This window comes from Perca fluviatilis, chromosome 4 (assembly GCF_010015445.1).
Source record: "Perca fluviatilis chromosome 4, GENO_Pfluv_1.0, whole genome shotgun sequence".
Classification (NCBI taxonomy): domain Eukaryota; kingdom Metazoa; phylum Chordata; class Actinopteri; order Perciformes; family Percidae; genus Perca; species Perca fluviatilis.
Genome location: NC_053115.1, coordinates 4,276,787 through 4,295,028, shown reverse-complemented (window position 1 = coordinate 4,295,028; position 18,242 = coordinate 4,276,787). Strand labels below are relative to the sequence as shown.

Below are 18,242 nucleotides of genomic sequence, written 5' to 3'. Positions count from 1 at the left end.
GCTGTAGTTTAAGCACTGTGTGCATATAGTCCAGGATGGAGATTAGTGTGTGTAGTGACTAGGGGTGGGGGGGGGGGAAGTTGTGGGGAAGAAACTATTTTTATGGCGGAGGTTTTGGTCCAGATGCTTCCTGCCAGAGGCCACATCTGCCAGTTAGAGCAGGTTTTAGCGCTGGAATCACCTGTCGCTTATACAGGATTTCAACTGACAGGCTATAGCCTGTGATCACAGCCTGGAGAGTCTGGATCAACAGAAGTACATTTCCGGGATAAAGGCTGAAACCCTGCAACAAGGCAGGAATGTTTGGTTCTTTCGGGTAATGATTGGAAAGATTTACAAATAATATGTTTAGGGCATTTTCTCTCTAACTGGGATGTTTTGGGACCGATTGGTGGGATTGCGGAGGACAAAATACACTCGGTGATTAGGGCTGTCCCAAACGATTATTTTTTAAACGATTAATCTAGCGATTATTTTTTCGATTAGTCGACTAATCTAACGATTCATTTTTCGATTGATCTAACAATTATTTTTTCAATTAGCGATTATTTTCCCATTGCTCAATTATTAACAATTTACACAAAACAATCAATAAGGTTCAAATCTCTATTTTTAGAAAATTGTTTAACACTGCACAGTTTGAGTAAAATTAATTTGTAGTGCAACCTGAAGCCAGATGTAGGCGATCAATCCAACCACAAAATACAGTCACTTTCAGGAGGAATACAAAAATAAAACTTAAAGTAAACAAAGTGCAAAAAGAGTAGTGTATGAGAGATTAACCTGGATTTGCTTTTTTTTAACAGTAGGTAAAATAATGAATAAGCTCTTGTTTAACATCCAAGCACTTCTCCCTTCAATTTAACTTTAATTATTTGTATCTAAAGGCTGGTTAAGCACTGTAGAGAGGAGAAGTTGGACAGTTGTTTTTGTCTCGTTCCAGTGATTGGCACATCTGGGTGATGGCGTTGGATATGCGTTAGCATGTTAGATGTATTTCCACTCACATACCCAACAACTGCTGAACAACGCTGACACACAGTCCTCGTCTTATCCACCACGCTCTCGCCTGTAGCCTACTACTGGGACTGACCCGAAGACCGACATTTCCCGAGGCGGGGACGGCATGAGACGAGAGGACATGACACGGGAGGCTCCAGCCGTACAGTCTCGAAGTTTTACCAAACTTGCGATCTTAAAGAGGCCAGCGGGGAACTCTTGTGGGTCGCCACCACTCGCCATACTCGTTCTTTCGTGCTGCGATCTCTGACTCTGACTCACTGGACCGCCGACCTGACAAAAAACTGCATGTAGCCAGAGGAGCTCGGCTAGCTTCAGAGCTAAGGCGGAGCTACAGTTTAGGTGTCCCTAGAACCTGCGTATCCAACAATAGTTCCACATTAGATTAGTTCCACATTACATTAATTAATTTGCACGCAAGTTTTATTTATTTATTTTATTTATTGACGCAAATTATTTTTGGCGACGTATTTACGTAATCGATGACAAATTGTCCCAGACCTATCTGTGATACGCTGGTAAGACCCAATGACGTTTAACCATGTATCCAGGTCATTTAAATAGCTCACATTACAGTATTGTGTGAACAGTTCAGTTAATATTGTATGTGGCGTTTTCTTTTGCGGGTTCAAATGTTCCATCAAAACAAGTTTCCTCCTGAGACTATTTTGCAGAGCCGCCGTCGCTGCGTCCGAAAGGGTAAGTCGTCAACTTTTAAGCCTTGAGAAGCGAGTCATCCTGCGGAGCTTTGCCGGCACTAAACGCGGACCTTCAAGTACTGGCGCTGTTTGTGAAAATCGGCAGACTATTCCTTAGTTACCAGCTAAAGCTGGCGCTAGCTTGGTGTGCAGAACGTTGAAGACATTTTTAAGCTCTGAGGTAGTGAAAAACAGTAATCAAAATACATCAGACTACTCATCCATACTGCTATTGAAGTACAACCAACACACAGTTTCTGCCTGATATCCATACAAATTACTTTCCACAGCTGCTTTATAAGACTTTTGCAATGTTATGAAATTATTCACAATTCATGGAGAGTTGTGAGGCCCTTTGGTGCAGTGCCGAATTCCTCAACATTTTCCTTTCAGCGTCTGTGAAATGCCACCTGGGTTACTAAGTAATTTTTAAGCTCTGTATGTTAAGTAACCCCACTGCACAGTAAAGTATAGTATTCTCACTTCTTTATTTAAAGACTGGTCAGGCTTGATTCCTTTTGACAATGAAATCAGATTACACAGGTTACTAACTTACTACATAGCACTTTTCAGTGTACGTATGTATGGTGAGCTATAATATATTCTCTTGATAATGAAGGTTTAAAGGGCCAGTTCACCAAAACTACAAAGCTACATTTATTTTTCATGCCTCACTTATCTGTTGTGGAGGCATGGTCTAACGGTGTACATCACGGTATATTAATTTTCCTTGTCTCATATTGATTCCTCCTTCAGTTCAGACTCCTTTGGCAGCAAAACACAGAGCTCTGCTTCTGAAGCCTCAACATCTGACTGTTCCCCATGCTCTCCTCCAAAACTGTTATTACAAAAGGGATTGTTTCCTTGATTACGATTAGTTTCCATAATTATCTCCACTCCTCCTCTAGCCTGGATGCCAGCCGAACTTAGCCCCGCCCACAAAATTCGAGGTCGGGAAGTTCGGTCTGGAGTCGCTCCGTTGAGAAGAAATTATTGCCCGAACAGGATCTGTTCGGACCAATCAGATTGTCGGACAGATGATCAACAGTAACAGAATCAACCACGTCACCAAAGAACGCTTGGGTTGAATTTGTTGAGATGTGTAGATTCCACCATCGCGTCTGTTACAGAAGATATCGACAGCGCATTCATTTTAAAAACCCTCAGCGAGGAGCCTCAACAACTGCCGAAAGCATTGTAGCGTTATATGGTGGAGCGAGATGGAGAGAGACTGAAGAGAGAGGCGCGTTATATGGTGGAGAGAGATAGAGAGAGACTGAAAGAGAGAGAGCGTTATATGGTGGAGAGACATAGAGAGAGACTGAAGAGAGGGAGCGCCTAGCGCTAGAACAAAGCCGTGAATCAGAGAAATAAAACGTGTTTTCGCCGATTTATCATCTTGAAATGCGACTGTAGCAAGCATGTCACTATCACTAACGTTATCCACATTTATATTTACACGCAACAAATGATATATCCAGCTTCAAAAAGGTCTAAAAGTCGGAAGTTAGAACGAATGCATTGTGCAAAGAGTGGTTGCTATGGAGACGATACACAGTGTTGAGTTCTGTTGACAGCTGAGTTGAGTTCCGTTGCTCTGATTGGATGTAGGTCTATCCAATGAATGCAGAGGCATTTTTTTTCCTGGTTCGGTTGGAACACACCCCATAATCACAGCCCAATGGAGCGGTTTCAGACTCATATTCTGACTAGAATCTGAGTATGACCACGTCAGGCTACTCCTCCTCAAGAAGAAACAAAGATTTTTTTTGTACTCGACAGCAGTACATCCAAGCAGTTGTTGACTCTGTCTCACGCTTAAGTCCAACAAACAAAAAGAAATGCAGTTTTTCCGCATGATTAGCCGTCTGATGCTCCACTTTACAGCTGGCATTAAAAGCAAACGTGACGGGGGTCATAACAAAAATATGCAGCCCGTGCTCATGGCCTAGCTATTTCTCCACATTCAGAGATAAGGAGAAACAACCCTGCTGACAGATGAGGGACCCACTCTACATCATCATCTGCTTCATTTAGACGGTTTGCTTCTTGCCGCAGAGCAAAATGGCTCTGACAAATTCTCTGGCTGAGAACAAAGCGGGAGATAGCGCGCCGATAGGCGAAAGCTTTCCCAGATCCACTTAAGATATGTAAAAGAAAGCCACCAAGCTGAGTTATATGCAAGAAATGTAACAGCAGATGAGAATCATTATCATCCATTATTCCCGATATCTATGACAATTGTTTTTAATGCTGACATCTTAAAAGACCTTCTCTCCATTGTTGGGAATAACAATAGCAACAACAAAAAAAACGTCTCTGATCTTCCACTCAGAGCTGAGCTTTATTCCATTCAGAGCCGAGGAAAAATGCTGGAGGCAGTGGAAATACGGAAGTACAGTGTTATTACAATGATACAAATAGGATCAGTCCAAGCTAGGATCAGGTTTTTTCTTTACTGGACCACCATTTAAACATTGGCACAACCTTTAGGCTCGTGCACCATGCACTACAGTACAACACCAGCATACTGCAATGTGAAATCTTCAGGGGCCCATATTTCTCAGTAGTCATCTGTGCGGTCTATAAGCTTAGCTGCAGAGAATGCGGTATTATTTTGGTGATTGGGGTCATACAGGAGGTCGGGCTGACACCGGGCCCGAGTGTGCAGAGGAGTGGACCTTCATAACAGCGGTATTATCCAGGTACAGCAGGATGGTAGAACATACTGACTCCCCAAGGCAACAACAGAAACAGTCAGACACGGCCACAACCAACAAACCCAACCTAACGGTGACCATCGACATATTAAAGAACACCTTACCCGAGGATTAGTTAAAGTAAAGTAATTGTATTCACATAAATTAAGATTTTTACCAAAACTATGGGAGTCTGGAGGTCTGGCCAAAAATGACAAAAGAAGGGAAGAAGCCTGGGCCAACTGACAAAGGGCCCAGAACTCCCCCCCCCCTCTAAACTATCAAAATTGTGTCTAAACTAATAAAGAAACAAAGCTGCGAAAACTAGACTACCAGACCTCCATCCTCAAAAGAAATAAACACAACAGAAGGAAAGACACCCTGGTGCAAGGGTGGCTTCAGTCTGACTGAGAGAGATCCCTGTCTCCCAGCCTTCCTTATGTACAGGGGGCGGGGCCACCCACTAATGGCCCAATCAGAAAAACAAGGGGTCGGAGCCCATAACCCCATCTATCATGTGTAACACTGCTTTCATAGAAGGCTTCACATGAGAAAAACAACCTCAGGGCAGTTGAAGATCTTGTGCATGGGGGTTTGGAGACATCGCAGACGTAGAACACCTGAGGGTCGTTTATCTTGGAGCTACTAAGCAGACGTAGCTTCCACTGACATTGTAAATAACTGGGACTGTGTCCCTTTGGTCTGTTTGCCTTCGAGTTACTGACACCCTGCCTCGGTCAAGTCAATACTGGCAGCAACACTATTAGAGAGCCTGATGATTTGTGCCATCTGCTGAGCCTCGCTGACTTCATTTAAAGGTTTTCCTCTTTACCTCAATAGCTTGATCTGGCAAAGATCAATCTACAAAGGCTAGATCAGGCCCCCAAGCCGGGCTTTTAAAGCAAATTGAACATAGCGGCCAAATGTTGGAACTGCAACATTTGCAACTCCAAATTGCAACTCCCAGCCTGTCACGTGATGCCCTCTGGCCCAAACGGACTTCTTTTCATAGACTTACATGGCGAAAGACATGGTAGGACAAATCATGAATTGACTGTAAGCAGTAAGTGGGCCAAACTACAATAACTAACTTCCCAAACACCCGCACACATTTCACCGCAGCAGTATCTTTGAAAACCTCTGCATTAAAGGATAACTGGACTCTTTTTTTCAAGTGACTGATGGGAACAACAATCTTTGAAATAGGTCCAGTATTAAGAGAGACCGCTGCGGTCGCAGCAGCGAGACAAGCTACAATGTAACGTTAATGGGTAATGCGCACCTTTAATTTACTTAAACTACAAGTGATGGATTTACCACTCACGTGCTCGGATTATTATTTTAAGTGTCTGACAACATTACGGAAAGGAACCCTACAGAGATAGACCTTTTTCTTAAAGCGTAAGATGTTTTTTGGCTTTTCCCCTTTCCTTTATTGTGTTATATATCTTTTTGTGCACGTCATAGGTTTACAAAGTGAAAAAGCCCAAAGTCTACCCCAAAGGGACTTACCATCTCCAACAGAAAATACTCTTCACAAACTGCTCCAAATAGCTCCAAACGTGCATCACTTTGTAACACACGTTATAATGCTCGCCTAGCTGCTAGCGTGGCACTCCCTCATGCTCTGCAACTGACAAGCTAGCAGTACTTACTGAGCATGTGCGACTCCATACAAAAGGTGGAACAGAAGTGAGATGTCTCACTCTGTAGCTAAAACCAAGGGGGTAAGCTTCGCTTCAGAACTCGAACCTCCTATGGCGCCATTTTGATGCTACAAAGAGATCACCTCCCGTTAGCATCCCACTGACTAGCATTAATTTTGACGTCACTTGACAGCGAATAACTTTACATCTGAAGCGTTTAAAGACTCTATTTGTCCGTTGTTTAGTTCTAAAGAAACACGACAATGTATAAAAGGCTCCATTACCTTGTACCTCACGTTATGGCTCCGTAGCAGACGTTTTTCTAAAAATAGGCTAACGATTGTGTCATAACCACGAGACTTACTGTCACACAGTAGAGGAATTACCGTATAGTACAGGAGAAGCTCACAGGCAGTTTGGACTTACATGGGCTGTTTAAGTTTAATGACTAATGTTAACTAGCATTTTAGTGATCAATAATTAGCCTGTGCCTATGTTATCTCCTTACATATACCTACGCTCTCCGTCTCTGTAAGATTGGGAATGATTGAGATTTCTCTCGGCACAGCTACCAGAAGACTTCACACTTTCAGACAGGTTGCTCACGTCACATTTACGTTGTCTCTGTCAGTTGGAGGCTGCTCAGTAAAGCTAGCAATCACCGGAAAATTGCTTCTAATATCCTTCACTGGTCTCCGTCCAGAGCAACGGGATCTGTTGGTCCATTCTTATATATACTGTCTATGGCTAAAACAGAGCTCAACATACAGGGTGAAAATAGGAGCTGCAGCAATGTGCAGTACAACCAAAATATGGTGTTTTCTGAAAATTAAACCACATAAACCCATTCTGGTACACCCGCTAAATACAATTATGAACCTGAAAATGAGCATAATATGAGCACTTTAAATAAACAGTAATTTTATCATCGTAAAACACTTTATTCAAAATCGACAGAAACAAAATAAAACTATCAAAAGCCATTTGCCATATCTGATTACATTTCAGCCCGGTTGGCGGCTGCCGGTTACAGCAGTCTCGCTCAATACTGGATCAATTTTTAAATATTTTTGTTCACATTAGTCACTTGGACACCAATGCTTGGGAAAATAGGGTCCAAGTTGATAAAAGGCAAAATGACCGTTTCAGGTGGTGTTCAGTTTTAGTTTTCATAAGACATACCCAACTTTGGTTGAACAATGTTAGCACAACATTTTTCAGCCACTCTTTGTCTAGTGATGCTGTAACTTACTGGAAACCCATAATGCTCCCAAACAACAGATCTAAATGGCATCAGAGGCTCTTCCAGCTCTTGTTCCTCATTTGTAAAACTGACAATGCCCCGACACCTAACCGGACTAACAGACAAAAACTGTCTCACTGACATGTTTTGTTCAGGTACCAAACTGCAGAAAGTCATGTACAGAACAGAACATCCTCCGCCGAACGATGTGGGATGAATATATGTACCGTTTGACCTGTAATAGATAGAAAACCCCCGGGAAAATGTGTCTGAAAGACTGACGAAAGAAAGCCTTGAGGAGATATTTCACTGAGTTACAGAACCTAGCTCAGGTGTGATGTCAGGATTAGTTCTCTATGATAATGTGTTGAAATTGTATTTAATTGATTTCTTAAACCCATGAAATTGTGGAGCATCCTAAACCCAAATAAGCACGTAATCCTGGAACGGAAAATCACCAAAGTCATCTCGAGATATATAGATCCAATGAAGCTGAAAACTAGAAAACTGCTTTGTTTGAGAGAGCAGAAAGAGCGGATGAATGATCTAAAAGTTCAAAACAAAATGCTGCATTGAAATCATTTCATATAATGAGAGATGATTACACAACCATCTGGAAGAAACTGATGTGTGTTTGTTTTGGATGTGCCTGCCGCAGTGGGGCTGAGTTTATTCATCGCAGTAAATGACTATTCCTGGAATGTGTCACTGCAACAGGCAAACACTGCTGTTTTCCTCTAAATGCCAAGTCAGTTTTCTACGTTGGCTCGCACACAAACACACAAAGAGTTTCTATTACTATACTGAACTTAATTAAATTCTCTATTCCCTAATGCCCACTCCTATTATGGGGTCAGTTTTTCCCTTCCTGCTAAGAATAAAGTTCTGGGTAAAAATGTAATATACTTGTCATATTTTGGCATGTTAAGTTTAAGTCTAGGGCTTACCCGAATTAACCTGACTCCACCAGATGAATCACTTCGCATTTGCTCGGCATATCCATCTGGGAACTTTCCGTTGGAGAACTTTTGGGAAGGGGTGAAATGATTGGATAAACCATCTGTCTATCACCACCTATGTTGGTGATAGACAGGCCAAATCAACCAATCAGATCAAACTCTTGCTGAAACCAGTCGGGAGAAGGGCAAAAACATCTTCCAGTGCAGTTTTTTTGCTCTTCTTTCAATGAAGGAATACTTTCTAATTCGGATAAAACTTGCTGCGATAGCTACGCTCATCTCATCCGTGGAAGCCGCCACGTTGTTTAGACTGAACAGTCACTTCTCGTTGCGTCACACCTAAACCCGCCTCAAAACCAACGCTGATTGGTCGGTCATTTGGCGAACGGCTCCAAATTTTCTCTGTCTCAAGATGCCAGACTGATCTGGGAGTGGAAATCTGGAGCTCGCCAGATCAGGAATACTGATACTGATACCCGAATACTTCGAAGCTTCGACCATTGCCATGCTAAACGACATTCAAATCAGTTATTAAATGCTTCATTTTTTGTTTAAAATGCATAATTACATATGCTTTACACCAAAAACCGAGCAATAAGGGATAGTAATCCAACATTATTTATAATGCAGTGATTATTATTAGTTGATATTCTCATGGTACGCGTCCACTGGGGCGTTTTTTGAAAGCAGGGATCGCCCCGTTTCCCAGCATTGGCCGTTTGATGGGCGAATCAATTTCTCTTCAATGACCACTGACTGATGGCGGCAGCTGATTGGATGAACGCTTCATTTGTGGGCTGTCTACTCCCGGATTTCAAAACAAACCAACATGGCGGATCCTTTAGAAATTTTTGCTCATCTTATAAAAATAGTTCACCTAAATGTGGTTCTGAAAACATTTTATACGTGAAATAAGCTGCAGTTGCTAAATCTGTCTTCATTTTAGATCGACGCCCGTCTGTTTAAAAGATTTTCGTGAGTTGTTGAGAGGCGGCGAGTCCAGCTGGATGCCCCTGATTTGTAGGACATCGACAGACAGAGTCTTAGATTGTGTTAGTTCGTGGTTGATAAGTTCTCTGCTACGTTCCTATGGGATTGCTCTGATTAAGAAGGTCAACTTTTCAACCACCAGCTCTGTTTCACTGCAGCGCGGGCAGTACATGCAGATGAACGATGCCCCTCCATGCCGCCAGTGCCAGGAGCGCGTCACTTACCCGCCTGCAAAATTTGGCCGGAAGAAGCAAGACACAACGGTGTCTTTTGTGTTATTGTCCACATTTTACAATTCTCGTTTGCCAATTCACTCAAAAAGAAATTCCGTTAACTTCGTTAACCTAAACTAATAGTAGCCTCTACACTCTACTGCCATTCGCGCTTTTATCGTCATGAGAACCAATACTTCGGTACCAAGTTCTGAAATTCTGAAAATGTAACGTTAGTCGTTTTTCTACTAAAATTTTAACGTTTTTTTTTCCAACAGGAAAAGAGCAGCTGCAGGCTAACGGTAAGCTAACGTTACCCTGTGTTTTTAGCTTCATTCTACTAGCCGGTAAGCTACGCTGTGCCTGATTTTTTTCTTCGGATGTGCGCAAAAATCTAACCTCTAATAAATAAATAAATAAATATATATATATATATTCATGCCCCTTAATTTTGTATGAGGTGCTGATCAAATCGCAGGAGCATGTATCATGCAAGTCGGAAAGCAACCCTGATGAAAAACTAAGGACAGAAACAGAGAGATAGATTCATAGCAGCATAGCACAAAGCAGCTAACGCTAATCACGCTAACTACCCACTTATTCCAGACAACTCGGAAACATTAAATTCATCACTTCTTCTGTGCACCACAAGCCTTTTCAAAGACCTAACTCCCAGCTAGTGTTAATAACAGAAAACAAAAAAAGCTTTCAGGGACATAGCTATTTGTTGAATCACCATGGTTGTACTGTAATTAATGATATAAAAATAAGGAAACTGACTTTCAGTTGTGGAAAAATGTCTACTGCTTTAATTGTCGCTGAATAAAAAAAACATTAAAATATTGTCTCAGTCCCAAAATTACCCTTCTCCTTCTCAACCTCCAACTCTAATATATTTGCCATTTTGAGGTAGTCATAAATAATCAAATGTGAATGTCCCTAATCAACACTGGTGTTGGAGGAAGCATTTAGGTGATAAAACCAGCCTTTAGGCTTTAATTGCAGCCGGCAGAGCCAAGGACAAACTGCAAATGGCTTTAGTGACTCTAACTTGTCTGTTTATTTTGTAATATAAAAATAGTCATCTGCATGCTTTTTATTGTGATAATTAGATTTTTTTTTTTTAGAATTAGAAACTGGATCGGAGGCACACAGACCCGGGTGACACGGCCGTGCTGGGACAGGAGTTATGGACAGGATGAGTTTTTCTTAAAGACATCAGAGTCTCTCTAAGATCGATCACAGTGATTAACTCTTTGGTTTGTGTCACAAAGGAATGTCCTCTCTCTGCCTTTTACTGGGACTGATTTGTTAGCATCGCTGAGCTGATGAAGCAGGCGACGAAGGAACTTCTCATACAATGTATGGAATAGTAGGTCCCTGGCAATAAAAACTTTATCTTGAGTGCTCAAAGGAAAACAATGGTTTAGCACAAGTTGGACATTTTGTTGCTCTCATTCCTTTCAGTAATATCTAGGGGTGTCACGATTCGATTTCAAGGTCACAATTTAAAGTTTTGAATAAAACATTTTCTTTTCAGCATTGCTGGCAATGCCCCAATATAAGCCACTAGATGTACTTCACAACTGTTTGAGTTTCTCCAATGCACCATTAACGAGGTGAACATGAATGCACCATGAAGTGTAGTTGGAGCCACATGCTTTACTTTCATTGTTTGTTTCCATAACTCACTCATAGGGAAGGAAAAATGTTGTCAAACCGGTGACTTCAGGGAAGCAGGAGATTTTTCCCAGTTCTGTTGTTTCTTCGTCATCTCCGACTCCGACAGTGGCCATATGGCTTCTGGAAAAGAGCCACTGCAGGCTACTGCTAAGCTACGTTACGCTGTGTGTTTGGCTGCATGCTACCAGCCAGTTAGCTACACTGTGTCAGTTGTTTTTTTCCTCGGACGTGCGCAAGTAGATGTGAAGAGAAAAACTGGTAGTACACGATTAATCTCAACAGCTCTACAATAACGAAGAATGATCAGATTCTAATGGATCACATCTTATTATTATGTACATAATGCTACCAGGTTAGATATTAATTTACTAATTCATTCATTAATTATCCCTTACTTTAACTAAAAGTGTGTGCTAACTGTGTGACAGTTATAAATAAAGTGTACAGAACTAAACTGGCATCCTCTTGTGTTTCTAATCAAACACATAGCAGTGGGACAGCATTTCTAACCACTTTTAAGAAATCCTGCAGTGCGCTGCGATATCTCAATTGTCGGGCGAGCCAGAAGTCCACTGCGCCGGTCAATATGAAAATGTTTACTCGCACTTGACAGATTTTTGGTCGCGTGTGCTCTGGAGCCCTGCGAAGACGTGTCTTTTAAGCTTCGTGTACGTGCTCTGTTTTTCCAGATTTCAGATCAGAGTCATATTTTTCTAAATCGCATAATCTAAGTGTTTACTATTGTATATACCAGAGGAAGAAGTGCAATTATCGGTTAAGAGATGGAAACTTTTGTCTTGCATTTACTGAGCACATGCAGAGTACCTCGACACAGAGAGTCTGCTAGATGCTAGAGCTGAAAGAGATTCTGTGGAAATGAAGACACGGACAGCCACGAGCAGTCCAGATTGTGTGAAGCATCTCCCGCGACCATGCTTTCTGTCAGTGCCTGGGAGTGTGACTGGCATTTTGATTGCAGTTTTTCTCAGGGGACTGTCTGGGGCCTTGAATCTGGATTGCACACAGTGGTTGTGGAGGCACAGCGGATCCAGTGGGGGCTGCTACTGAGAATTATAGTCAGCTATTTCCTTAGTTGTGTATCTTTTTCTTAAAGGGGCAATAACTTATGTTTTACAGCTCTAAAGCAGATGACCGTAATAAATCTGCAGGCTGTTGACTGGGTTTTTTATCAACACCAGTGACTCTCTAGACCCCCGGCTATTAGACTGTCAAGACGCTCCCAGCAACTACCAATGTTGCCAAACCTTTCTGAAAGGAAGGCTGGGAGTCTTTCTCAAGCCAAAAAGGCAAATAAAAAATCTGTGTTGTTATTCTATTTTTTATGGTAATATGCTCAAATGCCATGTATAAAGTGCATTGCTATCAATAGCTATAGGATTTTTTTCAGTTACAGTCCAGCGCACCTGCAGAGCAATACCACATTTCCAAAAGGGTTTTTCCTGGTCATAACTTAGCCAACACATTCTCATGAACGGGTTCATATAATATCGTACGCAAACTCATGCACGACAATTTCGTAAGTTTTTGTCCCTAGCCTACATGAATGGCTCAAGTGGTGCTTTAAATTGATAAACAACTATGCGTAGCATCTTTTCTGTAGCGACTCCTCGGCTCTGGAACTGCCAGGAGTCTTCACTGCGCTAAGATATGGATTACACTCACTCATCACTGTCTTCCAAAAAACTTGACTTACCTCCATCAGGTTTGACAAGCAGACCAGGGCGATCTTTCCTCTCCTCCTCCTCCTCTTTCTCAGTCACCTCTTCCTGGTCTTCACTCTGAAGGTTAACCAGCCTCTGACCTGGCTTTCTGCTGGGCTCACTCTCCTTCAGCTTGACCCTTACTGGCGGCTGGGTAGTGCTTATATAATGGACCATGGGGGTTGTCAGGTACTCGGGCCTCCTGGGGGAGCTGGTGCTGGGCTCGGGTGTGCTCTTTTCATAGCTGCTGGTTGGATTGCTGATCTCTGACTGTTGTGCTAACTCCATCTTTATCTTGTAGGGAACATCACTTCTTTCAGGCTCAGTGACACTATGAAATGTTACTATTTCTTCATCCTCCTCCTCCTCTATAATCTCTTCTTCATCCATCCCTTCCTCCCTGTCCTGTGTGACCGTCCCCTGTGATTCTTTGTGGCCGTTTGAACTTGCCTGGGAATGGATTGGGCCCTCTGGGCTTTTCAGTATGTTCAGCTGGAAATTCACTCTTTCTGATCGTCTCTGCTGATTGGTTTGACTGTCTGTAGCTCTCACTGGATGACTAATGTTGATCTGACTCTTTGAACCACTGGGTGTCACACTATCCAATGCATTTTGGTGACGTGTCTTAGTCTCAGAGCTTCTCTGATGATGAACGGCACTCTCAGGACTCATATGTGGATACTCTGGGTGTTTTTCACTCCCATATCCTCGTTTCAGTGGAAATATGATCCTGTCTGAACTTTCCGGGGCAGGCAATGGCTTCTCCACACCTTTCGGTGTTGTCAGATCACTGAATGAGACACTTTGCGCACTTGTTGGACCCTGTGAGGGCTGCCAAGAAGTAGTGGCATCCTTGTGCAAATGTGGCCTGATAGTACTCTGCTCTAGTCTCAGGGGACTTTCTGTCACTTCCACTTTATCTGCCGAATGGTCATGAACTCCATGTCGCTCTCTCAGCTCCAGCTTGCTTTGTCTGTCAAAGCTCTGATGGGCAGAAGTTCTGTCAGGTCTGTCCGAACCTCGGGACAAAGAGATGATCTTATTAAATGAGGACGACTGGGTGGGGAAGACCAGAGATTGAGGGTAGGTCTCTGGAAAGTCTGTAGGACCGTAATCATAATCTTCTGGCTCCTCCTTATCCAAAGGCGGCAATTTGAAGAGAGGAAGATCCCCAATAGGAGGAAGGTGATGTGGTGTGGAGAACTGATCCATCGGCCCATGTTGGTCAAACCTGTCGGGGTAACTTTTGCCCCTGCTGGCCTCCCCTGTTGGTGCAGCCAACATTGGTTTATGGACCTTGTGCGGGTCACAATCTGGCACAGGGTAGCACATTAGATTCCCTCCTTCGTTGGGGCAGTGGCAGACCCGGCAGGGCTCAACGTGGAAAGAGTGTCCAGCCTCGTACTTTTGCTCGCCATGGACGCATCCGACGCGTTCGCACTGCATGCAACCGTCCGCAGGCTCTGAAACCTCGATGCAGTTTGGCGGCATATCAGGACAGCTGATGAAGTTGCAGCTGATCCGGCCCCCTCCCACGGGGCAGGAGCACTCTGTGCTGCCGTAGTCAACAAAGTAAGACTCTCCCTCGCCCACCTTGCCATTCTTGAATCCAGAATTGAGGCAATCATAGTACTGGTAACCCTCACATGTGCATCCTTTTTGCAGGCATGCAGCGCAACAGCTGCCACTCTCCAGCACTTCTTGGATGCAGTTGTCCAGCTGGGGGCAGTCCACGCCGGTGCAGTCACGCTGGCAAAAGCAGACACTCATGTAGAGGAAGAGAAAAGTACACCTCAGCAGTGTAACTTGAGTTATTAGACCAACCATGGCACCAGTTGTACGTACAGCAATCAAAAGGATGATCAGGTATCGTCCGCAGCCTTTAGTTTATCTTCAAGGACTCTGGCGCATTCTGCCCATGTGAACCATCACTACTCTGCAGGAAATGGGAGAAAGAGAGAAACAGGCAGACAGAGGCTTTTGTTACTAAGTGAAAGCAGACCAACATCTGGCTCAATAGTTGAGATCACATCCCCGAACCCTGATTATTACAGTCCTAACAATAAGACTATGTACCAGTGTTTCCCATACATAGGTTCTACCTCGGCGCCCCGCCCAGGTAACTTAAGACCCGCCCAGGTAGATAAAAATCAGACCAGCTGCTTCCAGCCCCTCCCCCTCGTGAAGTTGCGTGCTGCATGACAGCGTCAACATAGCACTTCCTCAGAGAGGCTTTCGTTGCGTTAGTAGTAGCATGCTGCTGGTGGTCTTGCCGTCGGATTAACTGTACTAATAAAACCGTAGAAACAACGCAGCCACAACGCTGTGAAAGCTCCCCGAACGTCATTTATCAGAGTCTGGTTGTTACTCCTCTCCGCGGCAGTCTCTTCCACTCCATATCTTTATAACTGAGCTAGCTAACTGTAGCTAACCGCTAATCAGAGCTAATTGTTGCTAACCGAGCCTTCAGTTCTGCATGCCTGTATCGATTAACTGCATTTATAGACTCGACCCCGAATAAAACCCTTCATTTTATTAAAATGGCTGTAAAAGTTTTAAACTACAACTCAGAGTTGTTTGAATGACAGAAATCAGCTCAGATGCGATCTAGATGAATGCAACAGGACATGTATAGTACAGAACAGCATCTTTAGGTCCCCAAAACACAGATAAATACATTTTTAAAAAATTAACAATGATCTAACCAACAAAATGAACAAGAATTAACTTTAGAATAAAAAATGGAATCGTCAATACTGCCACGCCCCCATGTCACGTCCGGTCGGCTTGTCAAGCAGAAAAAAAACACACGTGTTGAAGTCAGTCAACCTCCTGTAACTTAGCTAGAGCCAGTCAAAAGATAGCATGGCAACTGCAGATGCTGGAGACGCATCGCCAGAACTTGAGCCCCCTCCTCTTTCACTGAAGTGTGTGAAAGTGTGGAAGTATTTTGGATTTCCAGTGACGTTCGCGTTGTCGACAAAAAAGCCACAGGTCGCAAGCTCTGCTATGTGCGTGTACCATATTCTGTGTGTTTACCATTGCACATTAGCCTAGCAGCTAGCGGATATTCCTTCTGCTTATTAGCCTAGAAATCTAGACGCACCCTAGTGGCAGAAAATTTATTTTGCAGCCAGGGGGGTCTAGGCACTCTCCAATGATTTGCGAGCTGGAAAAAACAAATTTTGGTCAGGCCAATCACATCGTGTATAGAGTCAGTGGGCAGGGCTTATGGCTGCTGCTGCTGGGAACAGCGGTCTTCTGAAAGACTTGGAGTTCAGCTTTTCTTTGAGAAAAGAACAAAGAACGGCACTGAAGTCATTCTTAAAAAAGAAAGATGTGTTCGGATTTTTGCCGACCAGATACGGCAAAAGTTTAATCTATCAACTAGCTTTGCTACCTTCTTCGTTGCTCTGGTTGATTGTAGCTCTATCCTATTGCGTGCAGAGGGAATATGAAAGACAACCGTTTATCCCGCCCCTCGGATTGAGCTCCGTCAATGGTGAGTTCACAGACCCAACATCTGGATGTGGGTCTGGCTTGTCAGGCTATCTGCTTATAGCTTCATCCCCAAAAAAACGCAGGGTTGAATTTCAGCCTGCATGCACGTTTTGTAGCCTAAACAGAGCAGCTTATTTTGGTCATATTAGAGAGAGCAACAAGTTAGCGGACTGCCCGAGTCGCCCTCTTTGCTGTCGGTCTGCTCAGCTGCTGTGCTGGCTCGATGGTGTTTTAAGCCCCCAACTAAGCCTTCAAGGCAACGCTGCGACCGTCGTCTTCAACCATAACCATTGTCTAATCCTAGTGCCTTCCAGGGGGGTAAGCCTCTCCCACAACGCATAGCTCATATGGCGCTATTTTGATGCTACCAAACGATCACTCGCCGTTAGCATCCCATTGACTGCCATTCATTTTGACGTCACTTTGACAGAGAATAACTTTACATCTGAAGCGTTTAAAGACTCTATTTGTCCATTGTTTATTTCTAAAGAAACTCGACAATGTATAAAAGGCTCCATTACCTTGTATCTCACGTTATGGCTCCGTAGCAGACGTTTTTCTAAAAATAGGCTAACGATTGGGTCATAACCACGAGACTTACTGTCGCACAGTAGAGGAATTACCGTATAGTACAGGAGAAGCTCACAGGCAGTTTGGACTTCCATTAGCTGTTTAAGTTTAATTCCTAATGTTAACTAGCATGTTAGTGATCAGTAATTAGCCTGTGCCTATGTTATCTCCTTACATATACCTACGCTCTCCGTCTCTGTAAGATTGGGAATGATTGAGATTTCTCTCGGCACAGCTACTAGAAGACTTCACACTTTCAGACAGGTTGCTCACGTCACATCTACATCTTCAAGCTCAGTTGGAGGCTGCTCAGTAACGCTCAGCCAGCACCGGAAAAGTGCTTCTAATATCCTTCACCGGTCTCCATCCAGAGCAAAGGGATCTGTTGGTCCATTTTATATACTGTCTATGATGTCTTCCAGGCAGCGCTGCCTGGAAGACCTAGTTGGGGGCTTTAACACCCAACTCCGTGTGCTGCGAAGAGTCTGCCCTCATGATTGTCTGTAAACTTTTTTTTTTTCTTTTTACATTATTGACAAATTGTCAAGTTTCCAATTGACTGAAGACATGTTACTGTTACATTATCTTGTTAATAAATGTTTTAAATTTGACAATGTAGTGTGGTACATTGCGAACAAAGGTCAGATATTATATTACATACAAGTCTAGTCTAAAAATGGCACAGCAACCAGTGCTTTTAAAAGAAAAAAAAAAATGAAGTAAAAATTGAGAATCAAATCGAACTGTGACCTTAGAATCGAAAATGTAATCGAATCGAGGATTTGGAGATTTGGACCCCTAATCCAAACACATCAACAACTTGCCCTTAGAGAATGTTGGGACAGTGGAAGTATTCATGGAGTAGGCCTAATAACTCTTATTCTAAAGCATTTCATTTAGAAACCAAATGATGGCTTTGTTTGTTATCATTCTCATGTTTCAGGTTCTCAAAACCTGCAAACTGAACTGTAAAACAATTGTGTTTGGCCATTAAAGCCATTACAAGCCATACAATAAAGTTGTTCTTTGTTCAGGAGCATTTTCCTAGAATCAGTTGATCTGTGCTTTTTGGAAAAAACAGAAATAATGAGTATAATATTGTGATTCTAATGAATAATATAGATTATCCTTTGCTAAACAAGTTTCAAATTTACTACAGATAACGTGATAATACCATCGTGAATTCTCTAGGCCACGATAATTGTGTAGCGAACATGTGACAGCCCTAGTTTGAACCACAAAATACAATGTAGGAAGCAGAGAACAAGAACAAGAGTTGATTAATTATCATTTCTTGCCC

General features: G+C 42.9%; 1 protein-coding gene across 2 annotated transcripts in view; it reads right to left on the bottom strand.

The window, feature by feature from the left end:
* fbln2 (fibulin 2) overlaps positions 1 to 18,242 on the bottom strand; it is an 88,702-nt gene that overhangs the window by 66,615 nt on the left and 3,845 nt on the right. Inside the window, exon 2 of one of the 2 annotated variants that reach the window (XM_039797519.1) lies at positions 12,865 to 14,807. In XM_039797519.1, the coding sequence (XP_039653453.1) occupies positions 12,865 to 14,698 (1,834 nt within the window). In that variant the 5' untranslated portion in view covers positions 14,699 to 14,807. The remainder of the gene's footprint in view (positions 1 to 12,864; positions 14,808 to 18,242) is intronic. The other variant, XM_039797520.1, reaches the window with a different exon arrangement.